A 17,076-nucleotide genomic window follows, 5' to 3' on the forward strand; every position below is an offset into this window, starting at 1 on the left:
ATGCCATATGATTTCACTCATATGTGGAAATTAAGAAACAAAACTGATGAACATAAGGGAAGGGAAGGAAAAATAAAATAAGACAAAATCAGAGAAGGAGACAAACCATAAGAGACTCTTAACTCTAGGAAGCAAACTGAGGGTTGCTGGAGGGAAGAGGGTGAGGAGATGGGATAATTGGGTGATGGGCATTAAGGAGGGCACTCGATGTAATGAGCACTGGATGTTATATGCAAGTGAATGAATAACTAAATTCTATCCCTTAAAACTAATAATATAGTATATGTTAACTAAATTGAATTTATAAAAAATTTTAAAGAATAGGAAAAAAAAAAAAAAGAAGAAAGGATCCAAGTAGGAAAGCTAGCTGTTTACTATTTGTGTGGGAGAAAAGCACATAATTTGAAATTCACTGAAAGCGTGTGAGTATTACCAGAGACTGCCACGCCGGTGGTGATGAAGCTTTTTAGGGCAAGAATTTTTAAAATTTAAGGTGGGAATGCAAGTTAGTACAGCCACTTTGGAAAACAGTGTGGAGGTCCCTTAAAAAGTTAAAAATTGAGCTACCCTATGATCCAGCAATTGCACTACTGGGTATTTACCCCAAACATACAGACATAGTGAAGAGAAGGGCCATATGCACCCTAATGTTCATAGCGGCATTGTCCACAATAGCTAAATCGTGGAAGGAGCCGAGATGCCCTTCAACAGATGACTGGATTAAGAAGTTGTGGTCCATATATACAATGGAATATTACTCAGGCATCAAAAAGAACGATTACCCAACATTTGCTGCAACATGGACGGGCAGGAGGAGATAATGCTAAGCGAAATAAGTCAAGCAGAGAAAGACAATTATCATATAGTTTCACTCATTTATGGAACATAAGAAGTAGGAAGATCGGTAGGAGAAGAAAGGGAAGAAGAAAGGGGGGTAAACAGAAGGGGGAATGAACCATGAGAGACTATGGACTCTGGGAAACAAACTGAGGGCTTTGGGGGGTGGGGGAGTGGGATAGGCTGGTAAAGGGTATTAAGGAGGGCATGTTTTGCCTGGTGCACTGGGTGTTATACGCAAGTAATAAATCATGGAACTTTACATCAAAAACTAGGGATGTACTGTATGATGACTAACATAATAAAAAATTATTAAAAAAATAAAGTACTACAGACATTAAAAAAAAGAATTTTTAAAATTTAAGGTGGTTGAGTTGAGAAAGTGCTTACAACTTCTTATAATTAACTTCTTCTTGGAAAAATAGCTGTTTTTGAGGCAGAAATATTTTTAAATGTGTTGTTTTAGCTGAGTAGTAATTTTCAGCCAGAGAGGATTTAGCAAATGAGCTTTAGTGGCAGGTTTAAAGAACATTTCTTCTCTGAGCTGATGCACGTACATGTTTTCTCCATGTGTGTATCAAGAGAACATAGAACAAATGCATTTTCTCTTGTTTTATCGAAGAAATTGGGGTAAACTACACAATCTTCTTAAGGATAAATGTCAAAAAGAAAAACTGAAGTATAACTTCCAAGCAAAATTTATTAGGTGTCTATTCAAGAAAAACACAATGACCTTCGCTTGTAAGAATTCAAAGTCAATTACCTGAAAGCCAGGTATGAATATTTTTTTCTTTTAAAATCAGATACAGAGAGTAGAAACAGTAATTTTTCTTAAATATGACAGGCAACAGATATTGAAATCTTTTCTCATAAATGGCATCAAAGATAATTATTCATTTATCGGCAAAGCTGCATGCAGTTGACTTAATTTCAAATCCAAAGCCTTTAAGATATAAAGCTGGTTGTGAACTTGACAGTTACCAAGGTAGGCTACTCAAAGATGTTTCTTTACCTTCTTACTAATGAAACTCCTCTGTAATCAGTACATTTCAGTTTGGCTGCTAAGATCTTTTAAGTCCATAAACTTTTGCATAAATGCTATCTTACAGAATTGCACAATCAAGACGTGCTTGTGATCTGTGGGATATGTAAAGGATAACCTGTTGGAAAGTGTTTTAGCTTAGTTTAAAGTGAAAGATAAAGACCAAATTAGGAAATTCCCATTTTTCTTGACAACTAGTCTGTACAAAAAAAAAGAGCAAACATATGTACAAAATTCTAGAGTCTACATACATTGTGAAAAGATCAGTCACTGTCCACAGAAGAAATGCCATAAAAAGTTTTATCTATAAGGTGCTCAAGATCCAAATATGAATAGTTCTTATGCAAAGTCATAAGAAATACAAAGCTAGTTCTCAAGGTCTGTGTAATTCAGGCACTGTGAGCCACATTAAATCTTTCAGGTCCCAAAGCCATTTTGTGAATTTCTACTTCAGGGCAGAAAATATAACCTGAATGATTTAACATTGCTTCTAAAAAGTGCCTCATGGATTCCGAGGAAATATTTTACACACACCAGGAAAAGCAGGCTCAACATATTCCTGTCCTTAAATGTTGCCAGGATTCTGAGTTCCATAGAAGAAAAATAACTATCGTAGTAAAAATAATTGTATTGATCATAATCCTTGCTAAAACCAGCCTTAATACTTGTGATGCTTCTGAAGTACTCTATTTCTATAAAATAACGTGTGGGATTCCTTTACATTTCCATAAAATGTACAACATACCATATGGATTGTCTGTTCTTGTACAATCTCAAATGTATATGTGTGCACACAGTGAAAGCTTACCTATGAATATTGCTTACAGATACTTTCAAGAGTCTACATTAGAATAATTCTTTGCACCTCTCACTAACACTGCTTTTATTAAAATTTTACCAGATAAATAAAACACTAAGAGCTCATTGTTCATGATGCTGATTATTACATTTTAATATAAAATAGCAATGCAACTTTACAACACAATAGGCTTTTGTTTTTTGTTTTTTGTTTTTGTTTTTGTTTTTGTTTTTGTAGTCTAGCTAAACCTGTAATATTCTCAAGATTATTACCAAAGGCTCTTATTCACTTACTGTTTGCTCTTCTAAAAAGTACAGAAAAAAAACTGCAGGAAAAGAGTCCTGTTTGAAAACTCACATTCAATCAACAAAATCACACTCATCCGAATTAACTTCCCTACGCTTGCTTTAGATTTTGTAATCACTGTGCGCATTACAATATATAAGTGCAGGCAAACAACAGCCGAAGTATACAGTTTTCATGTCGTGTAAACCAGGACACTAGGCAAACTCGTGAAAGGAAAATATACTGCCAAGCTAAGAATGTGAAAATGCAAACCACAGCATTTAGGAATAAACAATCTCTGGTTGCCTGAGGGGAGAACGTCTTTCAAAGTGGACTAGAGAGGTTCTTGAGATATTTCCTTTTTTTTTTTTTTTTTGCTTCAAATACTTCACCCTTTCTAACTATAATAATTTTCTTTCTGATCTCGCATAGCGACTTTCAAAGTTTAGAGCAGAAATCAGGAATATGCACGTTCACGCAGAAGCAAGTGTCCAGCCTCCCCAGGGCTTGGCAGGGGCAGTCACTTTGCTGGTGGTTTGGTGGCAGGTAGAGATGGTGGTGGTGGTGGGGTGACTTCTACTGGAGACTGGAAGGCAGGACAGCGGGAGGCCTGAGGGGCTCTTTTGGGCAAGGTTATGCAGACGTGGTGCTGAAATGCAGCATAAAAAGGAGGGAGAGTGATTCACAGCCTCTTGACATAATTTCCGGGAAAAGTACCAAAGAATTTGGTTCTTCTTGAGGTTCCTGAAAATAGAAGCAAGAAATGAAATGAACAACAATGAAATATCAGTTTATATATGTGGGCTTGAAAACTTCACTTACAAGCCTTCACGAAGAAAGCAAGCCTTGGGGGCTTTGGACAAGAAAGAAAACTCGCTGTGAGCCCACGGGAAGAAGTGAGCAGTTTTATCTGTACTGCCCGATGCCTTCATTGCGTCTCCAGCTTAAGTGTTGCACTCCCACACACAACCAGGCTACGCAGAGAAGCTCAGCATCTCAGCCGGAAGGGACAGACCATCCTGCTGAGGACGTGGGTTTTTAATGTAACGATATTAAGTGGGACGATGCCCCATCGCCAAGGCTGCTAGGCAAGAGTGAGGAGTGGAAAAGCTCTCGGGAAGTGAGGTTCTCAGGTACAGTTTAAATGAGGTGGAGGCTGGCAGTGATAGGATGGATTAGAAGAACCCAACAGTAAGCTTCGGTGAGCAAGGGGTCTGTCACCCCTCTTCTACAGGGAGTAACGTTAACGGCATTATCAGGGACACCGTCACGATCCTGTTTTATTATGTCATAGGAGATCATGCTCACCGCTACCTCATTCATTTACAAATAGCACTGCCAGAATCCTTGATAAAATATAAAGATTTACAAAGTCACTAAAGGAAGAAAGAGGCCCAAGAACTATTTGGACAGGGGTTCATCATCAGGTGTGATTTTTACTATGAGGAGTGAAACCAAATGCACAAGTGGCTCCAATCATGATGGCTTTTGGTTTCAGATGACGTAATTCCTTTGAAACTTTTAATAAAGGTTGGTGCACTGAATTCTTCCTTAGAAGCTCAAATAGAGTGAAGAGGGGCTCTACAGTTTCATTTCTCATTTATGTTCTGGAACTTATTATCTTGGTTTGATTGATTTTCTTTTTCCCTGTGTAGGTTAGCCATTTACTTTTCTTCTAAGTGGGGAAGCTCCATATGAACAGAAGCAGGGGCTTGTGGCTGCAAATGTGACCTCTGTTCTTTTATTATTTTCCCCACTGATGGCCTGTCTATAGAAAGCCCTCATACCTTCATCTTGTCTCCTCTATCTTCCTATGCCTTTATTTCTTTGTTACCTCTTTCCTGTGTGTCCTGTTGTATGATCTTGTCTACAAATGTTTTCTCAGAAGAGCTCTAGTCTTCTTCTTTTTTTTTTAAGATTTATTTATTTTTAGGCAAAGAGGGAGAGAGATCGAGCATGCATGAGTGGGGGAGGGGCAGAGGGAAAGGGAGAAAGAAAATCTCAAGCAGACTCCCACTGAGCAGGGAGCCTGACATAGGTCTCCATCTCATGACCCTGAGATCATGACCTGAGCCTAAATCAAGTCAGCCCTTCAACCAACTGAGCCACCCAAATGCCCCTTATTCTTCTTTTAAGGTGGTAAGAATGGGATTTGTCTTTAAAGTGGTAAGAATGAAACTTCTCTCTACTTATACCAAGAATTAAAATGAAGGTGAATCATTGAACTTTCAGGGTATTTAACATCAGACCTAATAAAGTAGATGATTTGCTGACTTCATCTTGCTTTCTCCAATGAGATCCTCACTGCTGATACCTAACATAGCCCACTGAACAGAGTGTTAATATTTCTCATCTAGGAAACACCATTGTTAGAGTTCTTAGATCCCAGTCTTTCCTGGTTGGTGCTATTCAAAGAAATTTTCTTCTCTCAGTTGAATTGGGATAAAACTAGCAGAAAATCACATATACCTGAAACAATAAATAGTAAACCATATTAAAAATGCAATGCAGGGGCACCTGGGTGGCTCAGTCGGTGAAACATCTGACTCTTGATCTCAGCTCAGGTCTTGATCTCAGGGTTGTGAGTTCAAGTCCCGTGTTGGGCTCCACGCTGGGTATGGAGCCTACTTAAAAAAAATGCAATGCATTGTTGCCTTGGGATTACATAGTGCATATGTAATACATGAAAGATCAGAGGCATCATGAAATCAAAGAAAGCTTGACTGTCACAAAGGAGCAAATACAAGCAAATTATAAAATGGCCAAAGGCATCTGAAAGGAAGTGTCCACATACCCACAAACCATCCATCGTCACACTTCTCCATCACATCAATGACATCACTTTCTCTGAGCTCCAGCTCATCTTCATTCCTAGGAGTATAGTTATACAGAGCCTGAAATCTTAAACAGGACAAATGGATGTGTTTAAAGACAAATCTTTACACCTTTGTGAAACTATAGAAGACTGTACATAGTCATTTTACTTTTAACATTTCTGTCCTTATTAACATGTGAAATTAGATAGTGTAAGTCTTTGGTAAGCATGTAAAGTGAACAGAAGTATTTGGACTTTCATGGGGTTTAGACCACTCTGATAGCATTTCAAAAGTATAAGGAGGAATATTTGTGGAAGGTTGTAATATCCACAAGTTGGATTAAAACATTTTGACATTTATAAATCAGACCTGTATTCTAATATTTGAGTCAAAGATATCATGAGGACTTTAAATAATAGTTCAGAATATAAAAGAAGTGATGTGTACATTATTCAGTGATGTAACAACAAGAAGGAATTATTGTTTTAGTTGGCCATAACCAAAAGCAAATAATTGCAACTTTCAAGTGGAATTTTCAAGGTTCTAAACAGAGATGTAAAACTATCTCAGACATATGGAGACAGCTATATGGAGATTGCTGTAAAAGAAAAGGTGATTTTTTTTTCACCAACAGGAATTCCTTAAAGCAGTTTAGTTTCATAGTTTGAGCCAGTGTTTTGTGAGGACTTAGAATTTGAAAATCTGGTGTAATTCACCTATGAAGTCAAGCAGATGATTTCTATGCTCAGTGATCACTGAATCAATATCAAACAGTAGATCATGGATATACGTTTCTTTTTAAAATGGGTCCTGGAGAAATTGTGTTTGATGTTAAACTCTCCCTTGAAATAATTTTGTATCAAAAAGAATTACAGATAGAATGCTACCACTTTCCTTTCTCTGCCTGAATTCGTTGAGAGTCTTTATTTTGGTGACATTGATCAGTAAAATTGAATTTGTGGTAATATAATAGTATGTATTTTAATGCATATGATTGTGGCCTGGCATTTTGGAAAGTGAAGACAAAAATTCTAGCAGCTCTGCGGCTCAGGAAGCATATGATATGCAGTTAACGTGAAAACTTCATATTACTACTGAAATATTACCAGTATCATGAGGGGAATTAAAAAAAAATCAGTGAATTTGTTTTTGCTGTTTCTTCTAGCAGTTATGTAATTCTGCCAATATAAGATAATAACAACTACATTTCAGGGCACTCTGGGTTTTTTAAAGTCAACTTTAGAAAGTAGATAATGTTGAATACTGCTGGGACAAGAATGATTTATTTCTAATTACTTTAGTCAGAAAAATCACATTTTGGTGGAACAAAACTTTCTTATCATTTGAACTCAAACATATCATAAATCAGGGACATGGCTCCATTGGCTTCCCTCTCTGTCCATTAACTTTTTCAGATTGGGGGACCCAGATAAAGTTGGCCTCTGGAGGTGGTGGTAGTTGTCTGGGAGAGAGCTGGTAAGAGGTGATGCCTAACACCATCTCCTGGAATATCTTATCTACCCTTGAAATCGCAACATGAGAGATTCCCTTCCCTGTTAATATTTTGTCCTCTTAGAAAATCTTTTCTGCCCCGTGTACTCTTTTGAAATTGGGCGTCTGATGTCTTCTGTTGAGAAAGGATTCTGATTGTGGAGAAGGACAGAGAAAGGTAGCCAGATTCCCAGAGCAGTGGTAGGGAAAAAAAAAAAAAAAAAAGACAAGGAGGGGTTGAATATCAACACTGCTTAATTTGGATGTTTGCATGGGGCATGTTTGCCAGGGCTGGAGTAGACAGATTATTTTGTTGTTTGCTTTAAGGATTTGGTTTTGAGGCTGCTTAGGTGAAGGAATGGTATCTTTTGTATATCCATATGGGGAAGGTTGATTTCAACCTGGTCCCTTTTCCAATGTCACATCTAAGGGAGACAGTCATTCCGGGGCTGCTAATATACATTGAAGCTCTCATGTTGGGAAATACAGATTCTCTGATTGAGCTTTACAGGCTTTGGCCTTCCCTCCCTCAGGCCCTTGTCCAGCCTCATATGGAGAAAGGCCTATTTAAGGCCACCAAACCCCAGATGCTTGAGGAATCTCAAGGTCCCAAGAGCTAAGAAAAAAAAATTGGCACAAACTCCTACTTCACTTTAGTATGACAAAAGCCAGTGTGCTTGTCAAAATTTACTTACCATTTGGGTTTAATTAGGCCACAAAAAAAGGGGGGGGGAGTTTCATGGAAACATAAACAAACCTTCTGGAAACCCCCCTGTCCCTGCTGGCTTTCAAAATCAGTGTTGCACGACAGGAAATGCAGCCGAATTACAATTAAAATGCTGTTTTGAAAGATGTGTTGGTGAGATGAATGATGGTGGTGGAATCAGGACGCTTCAAAAGAAATTTGTCTTTTAAATAAGAAGTGCTCAGCCAAGCTTGGAGCTCTCTCTATAAACTTGCAACTTTTCCTATAACATATTTTATCATAATTCTGAAATGCAGCAACATTATAATATGATGTTCCTATCTGCACTCCAATCTAGTTTTTAAATGAAAGAGATTTAGTGACACCCCATAATCTGACTCATTGGGGTCATAATCAGATAGAAATTTAGTATAGAATGTTTTCTAATGTCCATAGCAGGGCCTTGATATGTGCCTTTTCCTACCTGTGAGCTCTGTGGTTTCATAAATACCCAAATGACCACACGTGGATGTATTAACTTTATAGGACATAAAACAGTATAACATAATATACCTATGAATTCATAAACTCCTTAAAAGCTCCTTACTATAATGTGTTAGTAATGCAATGGACCTGAACAGGTCTGGAATTTATTTTTTTGTGATGTGTTCCTATCATCTGCTTGAATAAGGAAACAAACCAAAACTTTAGAATTACAAATCTTATTTGATTTTTTTTCTCCAATTAAATGAAACTTTAAGTGATTCTTATTTCCAACCTGTTCTTTTCATATACTTTGCTCTTTCCCTAGCGAGAAAACCTTTCTGGCTATACTCGGTAAGAGGTGAGAGCTGGTTTCTGAAGAGTGTGATTTTAGCTCACTGCTAGGTCTCTGAGAAGTGAGGAGGGAGTCAGTGGCCAGGAAGGCACCAGGCCGCACAGAAGGCCCTGCTGACTTGTTCCCCCCCAGGTGAGCAGAGCGTGGACAGTGGGCCAGAGGGAGGCTCTGCTGGTGCTCAGGTCTGCCTGACAAGGTTTAGTTCCCTCCCTGCTCCTTCCCAGGGGTCTAGCTCCTGACTTACAGACTAGGCAGTGGCTAGTAGGAAGTAGATACTTCTGAACATCTGTCATGAGCAAAACAGAGCAGGAAAAGACACATACACACAAAGAGAGTCTTAAAGACAATGTGTGACACCTTCAATTTAAATTCACTTATAGGTCAGAAAGGAGAAGAAATTTGAAAGCGTGACAAGGCATTTAACTGAATGACAGTGAATGTCTTAATACACTGCCATTTCCAAAGACCCTTGTCAGAATGTAATTCTGGAAATATGTTACTAACTCATCACTTCTGGTCTACTTTGACATTCTTCTGGTCTTCAAATATGTGTACAAACAATTTCAGGACATTTCTGTGTCTTTCAAGCCGTGGTTACTAGAATTTGCGTGGTGAGTAGAGCAGAGAGGAAGGCAGATTCATAAACCTTGGGCATCACTGGAGCATTGGAAGGTTTCTCTGGTGTGTAAATCAGTCTTCTATGCAAAATCATGGGTTTCTTTTTAAAATGAACTTCTCTTCTCCGTTATAAAAGATGGAGACCATTGTAATTTCTCTTCATAGAAGAGCCTCATGTTAGTTATTTTGTTCGCTCTCACTTGCAAAATTGTATGGGCCTCTGTTTTGGTACATCGATCGTCTATTTTGTGGGTCAAGGTTAGTCTCGAACTTAGAAGATAAGAAGAATACTTACGGTTCCCCCCCACCTTGAATGTTTTCATGAGTAAACACAGGACGCTGTGGCTGAAATGAAATGATTTTCAATGTAATCAGTGTTTAAACTGGTACTAAGTAAAAGATAATTTGGATAATGGCATGGTACTTTTCTTGACATTTAATATTTCCTGTTGTAAAAAACCAAGAGGAAGGAAAAAAAAACAAATAAAGGGATTCTGCAGGATTAAAAATTCAAATATTTTGAAGGATGCTTTACATTAAATCAAAATAACCAAGGTTCAAATGTTTTGAGTATATCTACAGTCTAGTCTGCTCAAGCATTAAGGAAAAGTCAGGGTTTAGTCCCATTGATTTTTCAAAGTTCAGGAATATGGCAAGAACATAGACACCAAACCACTAGAATGGGAAGTCTGGACACCTTCATACAACCTTATTCTTCAGCGTTTTCTCAAACAAGCAGAAAATAGGCCACATTTAGTCTAATAGCAAAGTATCCACATTCATTCTACTTTCCCTTCACAGACAACATTTTCACATACAGTACGGATGAAAATATAGATAGGCAGACATCCCATGCTACATTGGAATTAACACTCTCTGTTCTCAATGTGGAGAAAACACATGCATTTTTAAACAGAGAACTTTAAATAGAATGTAACAAACAATATCCAGGTAACATGTAACATTTTACCTTAGAAGAGAAATATTGGTAGAAATTCCCAGTGCACTGAACTCTCAAAAGACTTTCCTTTCTTTTTAAACTAAGCATCAAGACCAGTATCTGTAATAGATACTTATAATATTGGAAATGACAAACCTTAGCATCCTATATATCCACATAAATATTGCAAAGAATGAAAGTTAACATGTTTGTTGAATATGTAAACTTGACATTGTTTATACTGACTACCTAAATGCTACTGTTTCAGGAAAAGAAAAACATTACAATTCATTCACAACACATTTCAAAAACATCCTCTTCTTCTTGATGGCTACTGAATTAGTTAGTAGGTCCATGTGTTAGACATCAGGGCCAATTCCTGGGTCCCAGAGTTATGAATGGATTACTGACAGGCTGGGAATTTTCCTCTGCAGATAGTCCATAGAAAAACCCCTGGTCCAAGAATGGATGCGGAAATCTGGGGTTCCTTTCATTCTGAGTCTGTAATCCGCTCTCCTTCCTAAATTCTGTATTCACTCCCTTCCCATCCACCTGTGTATCTAACATAAGACTAAGTACTTACATTACTAAAACTTGAAGAACTCAATCTATTAGTTGGACGTTTACTCACACTATTCTTAGAAATTTCACTCAACAGTCTGTGCATGGAATATATAAACTTAAGACTAAAGAGTGGATAAAAATTGTTGGGACACATGCATGACTTTAGAGTACAATACTTCTTTAAGTCAATATAAATTTACTAACAATGTATCTATTATTAAAATGGTAAGATATACTGTTTTAAGAATTATGAAGACTAAACCATTTTCCAGCCATGCTAAGGTCATTTAACTCAATATAAACATATTTAATGATTCTATAACTATTTTATATAAATAATAAATAGACAAATAAAAATAAACAAATATATGTAAAATAAACACAAGTCATCCATAAGCCTGTAGCTATTAAATTTCTTCAAATTCTCATCCAATCATGTGTATATAACTTTTATACAGGAATAAGGTATGTGTATATCAACTGCTATTAATATTTTATAATAATTTTCCAGTCTTCTTTTGCATTTTAGATCACTGCAGAATAATATTCCCTCACATATGTGTAGATATATTTTTTAGTTTTCTTAACCATCCCTCTTTTTTGCTTTTGAAGTGAAGGTTGGTCTAGCCTTTTTTCACTATCATGAGCAACAATGCTATAAACATCTTTATATAAAGAGTTATTTCCTTGCTTTGGACCATTCTTTAGATCCTATTTCCAGGAGTAAAATTTCTGGCCAAAGATTATACATTCAAGCCATGTGATATTGAAAATGCTCATATTAGTCACTCAAAAAAATATAAAAATGTAATTAAGAAAATGGAAAATGCTGTATTTCAGAGTACCAGGACAGCTGCTTTTGTCTCACAGAAACATCATAGCACCATTTATAGTGCATAGCGAAGTTATAAATAAGAAAATATTATCTGATTACCTGTTCTTATCTTCAGAGAAAAATGTTTTGTAAAATGTATTTCGCTATGCTCTTTCTACTTGTTCAAATCGTTCTAATATTTTTAAGTTGAGTCAAAGTTTGACGTTTCCATCATGGCACCCAGGGCTTGGTACAACTGGTTGGTCTAATTTCATTGCTCTCTTATGTGAAAACGTAAATACGACTTTAAAAATCAGATTGTTCCTTGATACAAAACAGTCTACTCGGAAAGTCCATATAGAACCTTTTCGTTGTCATCATTACAATTCTACTACTTTAATTCCTTTAATTTGACTCATGTCATAAGTAATTTAAGTGAATCACCCCTTTGACAATTGTGAACGCTGGGCTGTTGCCAGAAGTACGTGTCTATGTCTCAAGGAGTCGTGTTCCTGGTGTGCCAGCCAGCAATATCCTTGCTTGTACCAATCCTTCCCAAGATCTTTTCTTTTCCTTTATAGCCTTTAAGAGAACCCCCACCCCTTCTCTGACTTACCAGGTCTCTATACTGTTCACATACTCAGGCCAAGGTTTACTATAGCCTTTATTAGCACTACTATCATGGTGACTTTTAGAACTCTTCTAAGATTACCTTAACAGGAATCATCTCCATGTGAATCTGGATGGTTAGGAACCACTTTTGAGGAAAGATGACTGGTTACGGTATTTCAATTAATTTATTTTAAACGTATTTGGTCAATAAATGAGTAAGTAGCATTCATAGCTATTCATGAGGGCACATTTGTGTTTTTCTGGTGTTGGCATTGACAATGTAACTTTGGATATGCACCTCAGCTTCATTATTTCTAAAAGCAAGGAGTTGGACAAGATGATGATTAGAATCTTGTCCCCCTCAGGGAATCCATGGCGGAATCCACATTTCCACAAATACATTTCTTCTGTTATGTATGGGTACCATCATCAACCATACTGTATCCTCACTTGTCAGCGTGCTGAGACAGCTCCCACTGATGGGTTAATTCTCAAGTGTCCTGGTCATGTAAAAACAATCCTAGCAACCATTCAGCTTCATTTTTTCAGATCAGGAAACCCAAACTCAAAGATCATTTCTTAATATCACAAATAAGTAAAAAAGAAGAAACAATTATAATTTTGACTGGCACTCTTTCTTGAATTACTCTGATGGAATAAAGTGGACTAAGTTGGTTAAAATCAGCACCTTCATTTTGTTCTTTAGGCAAGTGTTTATGTTCTGTATGGACACTTGAGGAAATCATCTTAGGAGACTATCTTTTGCCTCTCCCCCTCCGGTGTTAGAACTCCAAGGGCACAAACCTTGAGGACAAGATCTGTACGGTATCTGCACTCTATTGCCCCCGAGTGGTGATGAGGGGCAGCAACATGCTGATATGCCTTTGGCTGGCTCTCCTGAAGTTCCTTCACCCAGCTTTCATTTTGAAAGGTCATTTTAAAGACCACGAGTGTGGTGGAATAGATATCCACCTGTTTTTCTGACTATGTACTTCCCTTCCCACATTTTAAATTTTTGAGCAAGGATCACTTTTTAGCCACCAGTGTTTTTGGTCTGTGCTCACTTCTATTTTAACTCTGCTCGTTACCCATAACTTCTTAGCAGTTTTGGGATCAATATAGCATATACATTTGTGACATTCAGAGAGTCTTACATGTGTCTGAAGAGTACAATAAAAATTAGAAAACCCACTGAAGCACCATACTGTTTTCATGGAATCCTAAATGCTTAACTTTTTCCCCTTGGCAATGTAGCAATCTCCCCCCTCCCCCACTTTTTTAGTGTAGCTATTTTTTAAGGTTATCAAAAGTGGATACAAATGAGACAAGTTTAAACACATGCTAATATTCAAAACCAGAACCAACCCACTGCTCATCAGGGAACTGGTCTGAAATAACCTAGACTCTCTGACTTCAGTAAAACATACTTCCCCAGCTCAGATGGGGAGATGCGGTCAGTCCAGAACCCATCTGTCTGTCTGTACTTCTGCAGCGGCACCTCTAGGATTAGCTGTATCTAGGATTCCATATTTCTTAAGTAAGAATTGACTGTTACTTTAAACACTAATGTGGAAGAATATTTGAAAGAGTTACAAACACTTCTAGAATTCTTCAATTTTTTTTCCCAGAAAATGTTAGTTGTAGTTCGATAATTCAATAAAATTCTCCTAATAATCCCATGTTTATGTTTATAGACTCATTTTCCTTCTTAAATTATGATATACAACTTTGCATGAATCTAAAGAATATAGAATATTTTTGTTTCCTAGAAACACATATAACTTATAAGTATATACTGTAAAAATCTGGCAAAGAAAAAACCTTGAGGTGACCTAAAACATAGCATCTCACTGACCCATGGGAAATTTATGGCTGGGCCATATTAATTGTGGAAGAATCTTCCTTTTTGTTTTGGCTCTGGAAGGCCCTTCTGTGAGTGAGTCTAAGAATCTCTTCAAATCAACATTCCTCTTTCTCTATGGCAACCCAAATCTCTGCCTCAGAAACAAAGCTAGGTCTCATTATGCAAGCAAAAAGCACAAAAATGGCATAAACACAGAGATAGCTATTTTTTGAAAGTGGAAAAGGAAATCCTCTTTGCAGTCAATCGGGCCCTTAACAATTTGCAAACCATAGTCATGTAACAGACCAGGTGAGGTTAAAACCAAGGGTTTATCAAATAGAAATGGTGAAAAGACCAACTTTTGCAGAGACAGAAATCCCCAAATGCCTTGGCTGCCTTCCTCAGAACTGATAGTACCATTTAGAATCCATTCATCTGAAAGTGTTTTCGATGTTACAGAACTAAGGAGCTACAGGGAAAAGTAATTTCGCCTTTAAATTCAATCAGAGCTGTCAAAAGACTGACAGTACCTACAATCCAGAGTACTGAAATATCCTCGAATCTCTAGTTGAGGCTTAAAAAGGATTGTGGAGCGAATGTAGCACATATCACCGGAGCAACAAGATATTTTGCAACAAGGATCATGGATTTAAGAAAAAAAAATCGAAATAAGCTGAATGCCCCAGAAGCAGACATTACTGGAAGCCTGCGAGTTCGGTATATGATTAGCAACAGCTTTATTCTTGGCACTAAAAACAGTGACTGTAAGGAAAGCAGAGATTTACAGAGAACATGGAAGCATGAGACGGATGGAGAAGACAACATACACTACAGCCTTATTTGTCGAATGAGAATTTGGTCATGTCTTTTTGGAGTTTGGAAAGCTTACACATACAGACGTAAAAGGGAAACACGTTGTCCAAAGACAGGAGAGGATTTTCAAGTTGATCTGATTTCACAGCTCATCATCGGGGGTCCCTTCCTCTCAGGGGGACCTCTAGCTCCACGTTAGGGGCAAAGCACAGCAATGATGACTAAGGAAGAGCCAGCCTACTGAGGATGGGTGGTCAGGGTGCCTGGCGCAAGGCGGGGCGTTCTGACCCTACCCTGTGGGAACTGCTGAGCCCTCTGACAGGTGAGCTGCAGGATCTCCTAGACATCACTGGGCTACGCGGAGGCTTACCCAAGACAAATATCTCGCTTTTTAAGTCAGCCTGGAAAAGCCATAAGAAGTTAGTTAGTTCTTGTCTTCACTCTACGGCCTCAGGAGGAGCTTTCCTGTTTTGTTTTTTTCATGCACACGCAGCATGCCAAACTCTTGAATAGTAGCAGGGCAGGGAGGGTTTACCAGTTAGCCTGCAGACAGCTCTTCGGGCTGCCTGCAATTTTCACACCACAGGCGGCGAGGGCTGCTTTCAGATGGAACTTGACAGGCAGAGCAGAGAGAGACTTACGGAGAGAAGCTGGCATCAAGAAGATGTTTGCGTGTAATGTCCATGGCTAAGAATGCATACAAGAATGTGCGTGTCTTTAATAGAATGTTTAACAATGGGGTTCAAGACAGCCTCAGATCTTCTCTTTGTGCTTATCTGAATAGATGCAAGGTAAGAGAGAGGGAAATCTCTCTTAATACCTATCAAGTTTCCTAAAAAGTTTCAATCATTAGTGGGGGCACATTTTCTAACAAAACACATAAGGAGAAAACATGGCTTTTCTGGGAAAAATGGTAAAATATCATTATATACTGAATATGGTCCTATCTCCACCTTGTGACTATTTTGGCCTACTTTCAAAGTAAGATTTTTAATACAACAGTGACTCAACTAACCTTTCTTGTGTGAGGATGCTTAATTTTCTTTCCAGGAGTGGGCAAGATCTACTACTTGTCAAAAGTGCTAGACAAGTATTTGACTTGCTTATGGGAACCTCAGCAGGACTTTTTTTTTTTTTTTTTAACTTGGGTTTTCTTAGCTCTCATTGAGGAATGTTTTTATAATAGTTAGTAACGATTGACCTCAAATCTGCAGTCTCTAGGTATGAAATGCATTAAGTATTTTTCTTTAAGGGTTATGGCAGAGAATGCTTGATGTTCTTCAGTACGCGTTCTCTTCTTTGTCCTCTGTAATAGAATCTTGATAGGCACGTGGACATTCTGAACAAAGTCTATTTCTCAGCCTTCCTTGTATTAAGATGTGCTCATGTGATAAGTTCTGACAGATGGGATATATGCAGTAGAAAGGGACTGTTGGAGCTGGTGCCGCCATTTTGGACCATGCAGTGGAAGCTTCTCATTGAGGAAGATGATGTGCTAAAATAAAATGGAATCTCCTGGGTTTCCTGATGACTATGGAGCCACATACATTTGGCTAGATGCCCTACATTTATGCATAAGAGAAATCTACTCGTACGTTGTTTCAGCTATAATTATTTTGAGTTTTCTGGCAAGGCAGCTGCCCCAATCTCAACTAATATAGGGGTTCTATGAACATCAAGGCTCATAGATAAAAAACAATTAGCTGTTGGAATGATGTGGATAAATAGCCAGAAAGATCATTTGGACATATTAGGAAGATTCAGTGTTTAATTCCATGTTGGAAACTGTGTTCAAGGGGATTACTTTCTGATGGGATGGTTTTAGAGTGAGGAGACTTTCTTAGGGGCCCACAATAACTGAGTTTCTTGGAAGAAACCCAAAGAAGAGTCTTTGTATCTCTTCATAAAGAGCTTACGTTGCAATTTGAGTCCACATGCCATAAGTGTCTTAGCTGGAAGCGGAAGTTCAGCTTATAGAAGAATAGAGAATTATGATAATTTTTAGCATGAAAAACCATTATTTAAAAAAAGATGCTCAAAAGACGAGAAAATATTGGATTCTGATTTATATATCGCTCA

The 17,076-nt window shown here is 37.8% G+C and overlaps 1 protein-coding gene across 5 annotated transcripts in view; it reads right to left on the reverse strand.

The window, feature by feature from the left end:
- Positions 1-1,519: 1,519 nt before the first annotated feature.
- SORBS2 (sorbin and SH3 domain containing 2) overlaps positions 1,520-17,076 on the reverse strand; it is a 175,917-nt gene continuing 160,360 nt past the window's right edge. For all 5 annotated transcript variants that reach the window (XM_040643396.1, XM_008710467.2, XM_008710469.2 and 2 more), the window contains 3 exons: positions 9,707-9,756; positions 5,758-5,864; positions 1,520-3,707 (listed from right to left, as the gene is read on the reverse strand). In XM_040643396.1, the coding sequence (XP_040499330.1) occupies positions 3,646-3,707; positions 5,758-5,864; positions 9,707-9,756 (219 nt within the window). In that variant the 3' untranslated portion in view covers positions 1,520-3,645. The remainder of the gene's footprint in view (positions 3,708-5,757; positions 5,865-9,706; positions 9,757-17,076) is intronic.

Source organism: Ursus maritimus, unplaced genomic scaffold (genome assembly GCF_017311325.1).
Source record: "Ursus maritimus isolate PB19 unplaced genomic scaffold, ASM1731132v1 scaffold_28, whole genome shotgun sequence".
Classification (NCBI taxonomy): domain Eukaryota; kingdom Metazoa; phylum Chordata; class Mammalia; order Carnivora; family Ursidae; genus Ursus; species Ursus maritimus.